Raw genomic sequence first — 13068 nt, forward strand, 5'->3', positions numbered from 1 at the left:
ATTCTTTATAACCCAGAATAACATATAGGCTATACTTAATTTATGACGATCTGTGACAAACTAAATTTCACGCGGATGAAGCCGCGGGCAAAAGCTAGTAGGTTATATTTCAATAACATAATAATGTGACGTAGGTATTACATGTCTTTCCATCTTCTTTCTCATAGGAGGTCATACGAAGCACTTAAAAGTTCTTTGTTTATTCTTTTCTTACACGAGTTTTCTCGAATGACCTAGAATCTAGAAAACAATTAAAACTTAGCTACTTACACGTGTTTGCTTTCTAGTAGATTTCTCAGTAAAAAATAATCGAAATACTCATTTTTGTTGTGGCTTTGATAGTCAGATAAAAATGTTAATTACTTTACTCGTAAACTGAGATAACTAAAAAAAAGCTAGTAAGCTGCTCGATTGTTGTGTTGAACCCATTCGTGACACAAGCATATTTAGCTTAGTACGAGGGGCTTACGGGACTTTTAGTAATTTGTGTAAAAAAATTACTAATAAATCTTTTTTTAGAAAAAGAAATATGAAAACCACATTTATTTATTTGTATTTTAAATCTAATTTATTTTATTTAATTATGTAATTAATAATTAAAATCTAAATTTATTGTAATTTATTATAATTGTAATTTATTATTATTGTAATTCATAATTAATGTAAAATGAATTTATTTTTATTATTTAATTTTTATGGTGCTTTTTTGTTTATTTCTTTTTGTTTGTTTGTTTTCTCTTTTTCTATTGCGCCCCCCTGCTGCGTTCTCCCTGCTGCCGGACTTGTGGACTCCTTTCTCCTCTTGCATCTCCGTCAGCAGGGGTACGCCGTGACAACAGAGGGCCCCCGCTGAAAATCAGTTTCAAGACAAGCCCTGGCGGTCTTGATGTACGCTGAGCGGGTGCCTTTTTGTCAGAGGGGCACAAGCAGTTAATTGTCCACTTGTTTATTTCTCTCTGTTTTAATCTATGTCTTACCTGCTTGTATACCTTTTTTGCAAATAAAAAGTTTTCTATTCTGTTCTGTTCTGTTCTGTTCTGTTCTGTTCTGTTCCGTTCCGTTCCGTTCCGTTCCGTTCCATAGCATTGCATTGCATTGCATTGCATTGCATTGCATTGCATTGCATTGCATTGCATTGCATTCCATTCCATTCCATTCCATTCCATTCCATTCCATTCCATTCCATTCCATTCCATTCCATTCCATTCTATTCTATTCTATTCTACATTGATGTTGAGGAAATCGTTCATAAAACCCCTTCATCATTAGCACCGGCCATTATCGCAACCCTTGTAATCCTGAGGAAGAATGTACATAAAAATTCGCAGGTTCATTAATTCCGTGGCGCAATTAGGACGAAGATTAATTGACTTTGTAATTACTTGGAGCTGGAGTAGCACTGTCCAGTTACCTACTTTGGAATAAAATTTTACCTCAGAGAGAATATACATTTCTAGGTAACTATGAAAATAGCTACGTACTAAAAATAGGGTAGACTGTAGACTCTGCAAAATTATATTTTCTTATATCTTAATAAAAAATCAATGCTAGTAGACACTCCGCTTCACAATAAATCATAGTAACGATTCATGTGGGTGGATCTCAGTATGCCATTAAATAAAATATCACAACTTCAGGTATCAAACTAAGCACTATTCTTCTTCTTCTCAGTCGGTAAACTCTTGCCAGAGTAGTTGTGGTCATCATCACAATCAGTGATCCACCGACCGAGAAATCCGCCATGCTAGGTGACACACGGCACCCACTTTTTAATGACAAAGCACATGATGTCATACCCTGCATGCCCAAATAACTGCACGCGGAACGATTTAATGAAGGCTACTGACAACGCCACTCTTGTGGCGAAGTTTTAGGCTGACACTGTTATTGGTTTGTTGTCGACACGACAAGAAGAAGTGATGATGTTCGCAATACGGCGGCATTCCTCGCGGACTGCACCTTACCGGTCACTTTCGTTAACCGAACACTTAGTTGCGGTCTGGAAGCGCTATAGGGTGGTTATGTTTTGCAGCAAAAATAAACATAACTTTAAAGGGATGAAGTGGCGGATAAAAATGTTTACGGGAGACTAAGTCGTCGCAGACGAAAAAAACAAGCTCTCAAGAGATAACTTGACCGGGAAAAAACTAGCACAAGCCGGGTAGTAGAGTGTCGTGTACAAGCACTGTCTACAAGCTTTTTAGGACGTCTGTGCTTGTTCAGACAAAGTGGAATATTCATAAGACTGTTTAACTTGGGCTGGTGTGCGTTTTGGGATTTGGTTACTGATATACAGTCCATTTCTGAGCGTAATCTACACTCTGGAGGTTAAGGAACGCCACTAAGTAGGATTTTTCTACTTCCCTGACAATTATCTTCTTGCCCTGACGTGGTATCAAAATATTTAATAATAAATTCATTTTTAATTTAACCTAAAGTAATCTAAACTATAGAAAATATATAAATATTCTTCAAAATAAACGACCCAATGTGGTTGATAAAGTAGAGGGCAATTGGACATCGGTTTGCGACAGCGTGATCGATTCGCGGCGCCCTAACTTGATGACATCGATCAACTGGCTGAAAGATTTAGTTCAGGAATTTATTGTATAGAGAAAACATATTGATCATTATATTTGAGTAATAGCCCGAAACTTCTTTTTATTTAAAGACAGTCATATAGATTGGTACATTAGGCTTACTTAACGCCATGTGATAGGGCATTCTCTTCTCGTTAACCTTGGCGTTGTTATGGCGGTACATGTAATAAGCTAAAGAAAAAAAAGAAAAAAAAAGAAAAATTATCTTAAAACAATGCAATATTCATCTACTATTCGTTCCTTAGGAAGTGATCTCCAAAACTTGCTGATACTCAATGTTGTCTCGCAAACAGGAAGTTATGATATTTTTATTCCCGAGTGTCAGGAATTTTGTTTTCCTGGAAATAAATAGATAGTGGAGAATGTAACTGGTCCGTTTGTGATTGTGACATACTTAAACTTATTCTGAATAACTTATTACTTCTCCTAAGACTTTCACCCTCTCAAAACCATCCATCATTTACGGTCCTCATTTTCACACCATTCGATCAATAAGTCAGGACATACTACATTTAGTAGACTGACAAAAAAGTATACAAAACTATCCACACTAAAAAAGTGTACAAAATAGTTTTGCTTACCGTAAACACAAAGTAATTGAACTCAAGAAAATGGAAAATACGGATGGAGGAAATTTTTTCCGAACGAAATGTATTATCTTAATTACGTTTCTCGAGATTACTGGGGTGAGATGATTTCAATATTATTTCAATAAACATTTTCGCCTTTATGGAAATGTGAAATTGCTTTCGCGATTTCAATGTTTCTTTGGATTATTTCAAGGTAGGTTTTTGCATGCGGCTTTCCTATTTGTACCTATCAATCTTCATCGGTAAATCGAGCTTAATGATCTCCTGTAGTTACCTACTCGTAGCAGCAATTTTGCGACAAAAAAGTAAGCGAGTAAAGTTCTAAGATATACAATGATTAAAACTTTTACCGTGACTTTAAGCACACTTTAAGCAACAAGTTTAAGTAGCCCACTTGTCACTTTACTCGGAGGTAGTGAACAAAGACCATAATCTCATGACTCAAGATATAATTTAAGAAACGTCATAATAACAAGATGTAATGACGAAATCGATACATGGAACTATGCCACCATTTCTAGTGTGGAAATAGCAAGATACGAATGTTGCATGACTTTTCAATCCATCAAAACCTGTTTGCAGATGTATATATTGGATTGTGTTGTACCGCACATATTCCTTTTGCGCATCCACAAACCGCAGGGGAAATGCACAATTCCAAACACGGTGGAAGGAAGTGTGATTTCAATTTGAGCCAGGTAAAAGCATTGTGTTGTTCTGTTTATCATCCATTTCTAAATGGAGTACACATATGGTGCATAGTATCCATTATAGTGTGTTGTGTAGTACATAATTAAACCATCTCTTAAGCTAATATTATCTCTACTTTTATCTTTCTTCTCGGCTGTGATTTTTAAATCTCTGACAGTAAGCTGCCACAAGCATCTAACATGGCACAGTTACGAGTATGACAGAGATACTTCGGTGCGTATTTTTAAACTAAAAGTCAACAGTTTTCTTTAAGATGTTCGAATATAAACTTAACTATAGAGAAATCGGAATTTCCGATATCTTTTCTGATCAAATTCAAATGAGTCATTTGTTACTTCAATAACAATCCAACACTAATGAATCGTGTGAACATCATCGAACTCTATTAATAATGAAAGTCAAACAAAATAATGTTTGTCTTCGCGAAAACTATTGTAATATTAAGACGAATTTTCAATTTTAGCAGCTAGTATATTACAATTTCAACCTCCTCACTGAAAATTCGACAATTATCCGCTCTTCATCTTAATTCAATGAAAACTCTTAAGCAAATCCAAGACTTCAGACCCATTTCATCAACTAACCGTGCTTATTATTATTACAATTGGAATTATTTTCCCGCAGCAAAGGAGGCATTTAAATGAGCCTTTTAGCATTTTAAACCAGTTCAACAGTCATGAATAAAGTATTAAAGTATTTTCATTTAAAATTCGGGCGCGAGGCGAATCTCAGCCGAGGTGATGAAGGTCGAGTACCTGTTGTTAATCTTGCAGACCTTAAAGCAGGTATCTTTGTTTTTACTGCTTGTAAACAACTGGTAATAAAACCTCTTTAACATTTATGACAATACTTTAAGTGATTATTTTTTTAGTTTTTCTTTAACTTAATTCAGTCTACACACCGAACATTCCTGGACAAGCTGTCAAAAGTCATAGAAGGTAGAAGTCGTCGACATGATTCTTTTGAAATAAAGCCGCCGGCAGAGTCCTTTAGGATTTGAGTCTTGTCAAACGTCTCACGAATGAACCTAGCAATTTAGTCTACCGTTATATTATTTTTCGTTAAAATTAAAATCGAAAATCAGTCATAGAAGTTACAATGACAGTAGGTACCTCTGTTATTGAAGAATCCCTTCCAAAAATAAAGTCTCAACCCAAAAAGTAGCAAGAACACTTGAATAAACAGATAAGTATAATGGAAACACACAAAGGAACGAAACCCGAGATCACTTGACTTATCAAATACGCGTATTTTCCCTATTTTTTCGTGTTTGTTCAACTAAGAGCACACAGTTTAAATAAAAGTAGTAGACTCATTAAATAACAAAAGTAACAACTTTTATAGCCGATAGTAAAGTAAGCTTTATTAGTAAATAAATAACTTACAAACGAAGGAATAGTGGACAACCAAATACTTTGCTAAATCTTGTTTTCAAAGACTACAGCTTTATAAGTTTAATATCTTTGATATAAATAAGCTCAGATAAGCGCAAATTGTGTGGCAAGTATTAGTGAGTATGATACATAGTTCATAGAACTGATGGACAGAAAAGTTCTCTAGTGGCAACCACGAAACGGAAGACATAATGTAGAGCCTCCCACTCGGTGGACAGATGATTAGCTGAAGGATGCGAGCAGCTCAGTACCGGTCGTTGTAGAAATTGAAATTGAGTCTTTAAGATTATTGTTGACGTCACATGACCGTACTTTTCAATCCTATTAAGGTTCAGCCAAACCAACGCAATCACACGCGATCAGCCGGCGTACAGCGATGGCGATCAATGCATTTAAGTTTGATCGCCATCGCTGATCGCGTGTGATCGCGTTGGTTTGGAAGAACCATTAGAAAATATAGAGGGTCTACTCATCTTAATTTGATTGTGACGTAGTAAACGGAAAGTTTTATGTTCAAGCTCGGATAACCGCGGAGTTTCTGCGGAACAAGCTCTCACTGATTTCACTAACTTACTTTGAAAACTCGTGGAATATTTTATATAGTTCAAAGATCAGTCGGTCTGTATGTGCGACTCTATATTTCATATGTGGCTTGTGTACATAAGTAGTTTTAGTTAGGTACTTGATGTTTGAAAATAAGAAGAAGATACCTATACAGGGTGTTAGGTAAATAGGTATATAAGCCGCCGACACTAGCCCATGTTAACCTGGTCATATAAATGGTCTGGTGAAGTCAGAAAATTGATATCTTCATTTTAATTATTTTAATTTTCATACAAATCGGATTTTATAAAATTTATTTTGTATGAAAATTTAAAAAAATAAAATGATTATATCAAATTTCTGACTTCACCATACCATTTATATGACCATGTTAACATGGGCTAGTGTCGGCTCATATACCCATTTACCTAACACCCTGTATAAAAAGTTTCCGTTACTTACGCAATATTAGAAAAATAATAAGAACTTACATAGTTGTACTTCAGATCTGGGTGCATGTAGTCCACACCTGTAACAAAATTATGATGTAAATAAAGAGCATGTACTTGTACCTACAATATAAATTCCCACTCAAAGCTGGAAAATTAATCAGGAACTTACTTATTGTACGTAAAAATATACTACTATAATTATAAAGTAATGAAACAAAAAAAAACACACAAATCTAGTGTGTAAATTGCATTGATTTGATTACTTTATAATTAGTTTAGTTTAACCAACTATTATATTGTTAGTTATATGGGCCATTATGTATTCTGTGCTACAAGCTATTTAATCGAAACGTAGGTACGCAAGAAAATCCGCGGCAAAAGTTAGTTATTTATAAAAGTATACGTAGCAATTGTTTTCCATTTGTATTAAGAAGAAAAAAGTTAAATAACGTTTACTTCAGTATAAAAATGCCTGTTAAATACCTTAAAAATACAACGCAAAAAGGTGCCGTGCTGTAAGCTTTATTTACATAATAAACATAAAAATAAAAGGAAAATGCAAACGCGCGAAGTTCATGAAAACTAAATAACGGTCTGAAACATCCTCTGTGGTAACACAAAGGTGTTTGTAAAGCTTTAAGCTTTTACTGCTAAAAAGTTTACCAAGTATTTTCAAATTAAAATACGTGTTTATGGCAACCATTTTTAGGACAAAGTGTTGAGTAAAATGGTACATTTTTTAAATAATTCTTTGTTATTTTCTTAGTTGCTGAATTTCAGAACTTTTTTGTTAGCGGTTACTGCCCATTAGTCGGGGCTCTCTATAATAGAAAAGTTAATTGCTTTTATTCATAATGTGGCATACAATATCATGCAAATGCGCGTTTATTATATCTATAGTTTTAATTATAGTTTAACCACTACAAACCACTACACCTGGCGGCCATCATACTCGTATCATAAATCATAATTAACGTACTAACATAAAATATGTAGGATTACGACAATTATTGGCTACATCAGACACCAGTATCCTACAATCGTAGCAGTAGTAAATACATGCACAATACATGATGAAAATTGTGAGGAGAAAATATGTATATTTTTTATTACTAGCGGCCGCCCGCGATTTCGTACGTGTGGATCCCGTTTTACCCCCTTAGAGGTGGAGTTTCGTAAAATCCTTTATTAGCGGATGCCTACGTCGTAACATCTACCTCATCTACTTGCATGCCAAATTTCAGCCCGATCCGTCCAGTGGTTTGGGCTCTGCATTAATTGATCACTGTCTCAGTCAGTCAGTCATCTTTAAGTTATATACATATATTTAGATTAAGTTAAAATGCTCACCATCATCCATGATAGCAGTGGTGACATTCACGCCAGTATACCCCTGTGCCCACGCCGCCTCGACATTAAGGTCGAGCTTCGGCTTGCCCCCATTCTGGCCGGTGTTCTTGAGGTACCACTGCAGAGGGAAGTAGGGGTCACGCGGCTCGTCGGCCGGGGCTGTCTCCGGCAGCCGGAGGGGGCGAAAGCCCCGCTTCACCCGCTTGAAGCCGGTCTGCTGGACTGCTGCGTGGACCTGTAGAGAAGATAGATGTTAAGGTAAAGTCATAAAGTTCCAGTAGAAAATAGGAACGATCCTTCCACTCTCCCAATGGATGCTCCCTGAGGGCCTTCAAATTAAAGGAAACGCTGCAGTGACGCCACTGTAGCGCGTTGGCCGCACCACTACTACTACTAAGTAGTTTTTATTTTTAAATGCGCAGTTGCAGCGCCACTACCGTTTGCGTTTGTTACGTCCTAAGAAACGACTAAGGATCAAATATGCGAAAATCATGATCCCTCCATCATGATCATGGTGAATAAAAGAGAGGTTGAGATGTAAGGCTGTGTGGTTCTGGCAGAGCAAAATAGGACCTTTCATCTTCACATGGATGTCGTAAGAGGTGACTATGGGACTAATAATATGCGAACATCAGACGTTTCTAACCCAACTTTTATTACCCACAGCTAATTCATGTCAACCTGTTTATTAATTTTATGATGTGCATCATAAACATTATAACTTAATAGAGTTTTAGGTCTTCAAATAGTCACAAATATCTAGCGATCACAAACTTGAATTGAAAAAATCTGTCGACACGCTTTGATCACGACTAACCTTCATATAGGACTTGAATGAATATCCCTAACGCCCAAATATTGGTAGGAAGATTTATATTTTCATTTCCAGCATGTTAATAAATCACAGCAGCCTCAGAGGGTCGGTGACACGAGCCCTGGCAGATTGTCACTCAGCATTACGAGTGATGGATGTAATATAACAAAACAAAACACAAAAGCGAGCGAAAATGATACCGGGTTGAATGTATCTTTAAAATGGATAGGATCGATGACGTATTTGTTCATTTGTTTTTCATCGACGAAAAAGTTACCACTGATTCATTTAAATATGAACCACCAAAACAAACTTAGCTACCTTTTTGTCGGTTAGAATGAAGGTATTGCTACTCCATCATCGCAAATAATGAACGCCGATTATCCGAACGCCGATTAACCGAATCGCCAATATTATCCGAATCGATCCTAAGCATAATATAAAAAATGAATACCAATTAATTTTTGTTTTTTATTGTTGTAACAAGTAGGAACTCACTGGAGACCAACTGAGCGTTATTGTAGAACTGTAAACACATCTATAATAACGCTCAGTTAAACTTAATAAAGTTTATTATTTGTGTGACAGTTTTCTTTAGTACCAGTCTATGTCCGATTATCCGAATTTTCGATTATCCGAATCGACCCCGGTCCCAATTAATTCGGATAATCGGCGTTCTACTGTACTCCAAAATGCTACCTTAATACAAAAAGGTATTTTTACAATGAAAGGCACTAATTTCTTTGAAATAAAAATAAACCTGAATACATTTTAATACACAAACTGTGTCCCACAGATAGGTAAAGGTCATTCCTAAATCCTTACGAACCCATTCAAAGGTATTTGTATTTACGAACATGCTTATTTATTAAAGTAATACAATAGTTATTTTTAGTTGCAGTCCCTCTAGGATTATGCCCATTAAATCTGGTCACGGGCCTCTAATCCCTAAAGGAGAAGACTGAGTGCCTTATCATCTGAACGTCAGAGAAGGCCTTATCTTTTCATTTACTTGGATATTAATAAATCACAACGGACGTCAGACGGCTGATTGTCACTCAGAATTACGAGTGATGAATGTAGGAGACAGAGTTTGTTGCTGGAATATGATAACACGAATCCCATAAGTGAGCGAATTTGATATGGGGCTAAATATATCGAGTGACAGTAAAGTAGATCAAAGCTTTGTATTCATCTCTTGTTATGGCGTGACGACATGGCAAAAATAGAATACATGGATTAAGTATTTTGACCTGGCTAGTTTATGAACATTAAATTATTGATACGTAAGAGGTTCACTAGTGAGTGAGTCTCTTACGCTGCCTCTTTTCAGTGCTGGCCCATATTATTATTCAAGTGGTTTAAGGTTAATAAATAAGTTCAACATACCTACCTAACTTGTTAAGACTAAAACTGTTTTTTAAAAGCTAACTTACTGTAAATGAACTACATTTATAGAGATTACTTATTTTGAAGACTTTATCACGAAGTAGTAGTTATTCTATGCTAAGTTTACATTTTGAAATTTCGTATTTTACCAAAGACGGTAATCGCGCCTGAAACTATTAATCAAAGTAAGATCGAGCACTCTGATTAAATTAAATTATAAATCGTTCCCTCACTATTCCTAGAAGCCAGATTGAATTTTGATAACTTCTATAATATCGGCTCATAATTTAAAGGCAGGCTTAAAATAACAATTCTTGAAGCGCTAAATTAACTTGTATCGAATGTAAATTAACTTGATTTTGAACTTGCGTATGTGGGAGTAAGTAAATTAACTTGCAAGTTACGTTTATCGGATGGATGAAATATAATAGGTATACTTTAGAAGTCAATTTAACTTGTCGATAAAATGTTCCCTGGGTATTATACTGAAGATCAGCGTTATCTTCGCACGAGTAAATAAACGTTGTTGTTTTTGTCCTCAGATATTATCTTATACAACAGATGAACATGTAATTTAAGTTATATTATTTGAAAGTGTTAATAGCTAATGTTATCAAGTTATCACAAACCATCGGGACTAAGTTTAAAAAGATAATACCTAGGAATAGCTAAATACCTTATTAAAATAAGTTTATTAAGGCTGAGTTTCACCATTTTATTTCAACCGTAAGAATAACATTAACCGGTGCTTATTGTATGGAGTTTGACAGATTTTTGACGTTTGTCAAAGTTAAAGTAAGATGGTGCAATCCAGCCTAAGAGGACATTCTTTCCCAAATCGTCATTGGGTTTCGCCGAACTCTACATTGACATTTAAAAAAAAAATTAACTTCTCAGGTAAGAAAATGCTCAGCTTTTCATCTGAAAAATGTGTGAAGCGTGATTCTTTTAGCCTCTGTACCTATTATTGAAATGGAAATCATAGCGATTATTACACAGGCATTGGACGTAAGTTGCTTTTAAAATTAAGTTTATGTATTACCACGAATCACAATCGTAATCATGGCCATGAAATTCTCCCAAGATCGATTTAGAGCCACCACAACAGCAACAAGTAATCAATGAAAACCATTGTTTGTGAAATATAAGACAACAATTAAAAATAATTTTCTTGCTCCTAAGTCCTTTGTATCGAGAGCATTGTTCTGTTCTTATTATGAAGGCGATTCTTTTCAGCACAACGATAATACTACGGACCTTTTTCTCGGAAAATTTCTTTTATTGGGGTCCTAATAGAACACCTTTATTAATAACCTCAGCCATGAAAGGAAGGGGACTTCCAAGGTAGGGATACCTTGAACTCACAATATTAATAAACATTACTTAGATCACGTTTACAAGTTAAGTATGATTTGTACCTCAATTAATGGGGACATTATGTATGTGTGTACCTTTAAGTATGTCCTAATCTTTTTGAAAATCAGGTAAATGATATAAGCTGATATTTACTCTTATGTAATGTTATTTTATGTCTATTAATTAGGGACTAGAAAGAACACAAATAAATTTAATTAATGTTACATTTTGTGCCTTAGTTTATCTTTTTCAGTATCTATGTATGGTAGGTACTTATTCAAGTGGGTGTTTAAAACATTTTGCCCCAGTTTACCAGGTTTAGAATAAAAGGGCTTAGTGTAAGTTTACATCAAACGTCGTCACTAGCGAGCGGGTTAATAAACTGAATGAAAATTTTAGTTCTTGAAAGTTTCCGCTAGGGGCGCTGTACAACACGTCATACTTTGAATGACACTTTTTTACGCAGTCGATTTCGAATGCGTTTGACGTAAACTCACACTACGCCCTAAAGCCTTGATCACACGTACCGAGTAAACGGGTGAGACATTAAAATGTTTACTCGGTCGAGACAGTTGGGTGAGCGAGTCACATACTCGAGCGCTCGGCCGAGCACTCGGCGTAATGTTCATACACACCAAGTAATCGGCCGAGAGCACTGTCTCGCCCATTTGCTCGGTACATGTAATCAAGGCTTAAGTTCGTACTTACGAGAGGGTGTTGCTTGAGAAGGCGCGCGTGCGCGATGGAGCGGCGCGAGCGCGCGTGCGGTAGCCCGCGGTGCGCGAAGTGCCACTCTGTGTCAGACCCGAGCAGCTGGCGACAAAGAAACAATTGACATTAAAATTATGAAACAAAAAACTATAGTCTTAAACAATTTATTCTAATTTTGAGTTTGACACTGGCCACAAAGAGTTCGTAAGTTTTTATTTTATAAAACAAGATAAATAAATCCGTAGGTTCATCATAATAATATCATAATATATACCAAAAATTTCAATAATTGTTGTAACGTTTTTTTAATTTTAAGTCAATACCTAAATTAATGATCAAGTTTGTGAAATAGTAACGTCAAAGCTTCTTTTGCCATAAGAATCCAATCCATGGGAGAGTCGGGTAAAAGTAAGACTATGCTCATTTTATTTCATACTAGCTGACCCGGCGAACTTCGTACCGCCTTAGCGTAGAGATTTTCTTAATATTTTTTTCCGTAAGAACCATCCTTGGACTTCCACAAACATTTAAAAAAAAGAATTATCGAAATCGGTTCAGCCGTTCACACGTGATGCCGTGACAACGCGAAACGGGTTTCATTTTTATATATATAGATTTCGATAGAGCGAAAATAAATCATACTCCTTTAAAACTATGGTAATGTTATTTATAGGTTTTTATATTTATCCTTAACCAAGTATAGTAAAGGTAAGGTGGGAAAAATAGCACGTCATTGGAAAAAAATCTTAGAAAATTCTGTAGTGGATGCCTCGTACCGAAAAGCACAGCATAGGACGTCCTCCCACAAGGTGGACCGTCGACCTCATAAAGGTAGCAGGAAGGCGCTGGATGAAGGCCGCCACGTACCAGCTATTGTGGAAATAATTGGGGGAGGCCTATGTTTGAGCAGTGGACGTCCTATGGCTGAAATTATGATTATGAAGACCACCTTGAACCGTTCTCAGGTAATAACCTATAGTAAACAAGAACTAAAGCTAGAGTCCTTTACATACCCTCACCAATATTAGTAGGATATGTATAGTTCACTAACTTTATCAAGATACCGAGCACAGTACTTCAAGTTTGTGAGGCGCACGCAGACACGACCTTAATTTACTAAGTTGCCAACCTACTTGACAATCTTCACATTCGAGATAA

The 13068-nt window shown here is 36.0% G+C and overlaps 1 protein-coding gene across 1 annotated transcript in view; it reads right to left on the bottom strand.

Annotated features, from left to right (window-relative positions):
• Positions 1–2282: 2282 nt before the first annotated feature.
• LOC114359917 (neuroendocrine convertase 2-like) overlaps positions 2283–13068 on the bottom strand; it is a 54472-nt gene continuing 43686 nt past the window's right edge. Inside the window, exons 2-5 of the mRNA XM_028314468.1 lie at positions 11908–12012; positions 7641–7875; positions 6330–6367; positions 2283–2384 (exon numbers count right to left, since the gene is read on the bottom strand). Of these exons, the coding sequence (XP_028170269.1) occupies positions 2283–2384; positions 6330–6367; positions 7641–7875; positions 11908–12012 (480 nt within the window). The remainder of the gene's footprint in view (positions 2385–6329; positions 6368–7640; positions 7876–11907; positions 12013–13068) is intronic.

Source organism: Ostrinia furnacalis, unplaced genomic scaffold, assembly GCF_004193835.3.
Source record: "Ostrinia furnacalis isolate ACB-3 unplaced genomic scaffold, ASM419383v2 OfSCF4694, whole genome shotgun sequence".
In the NCBI taxonomy this organism is placed as follows: Eukaryota; Metazoa; Arthropoda; class Insecta; order Lepidoptera; family Crambidae; genus Ostrinia; species Ostrinia furnacalis.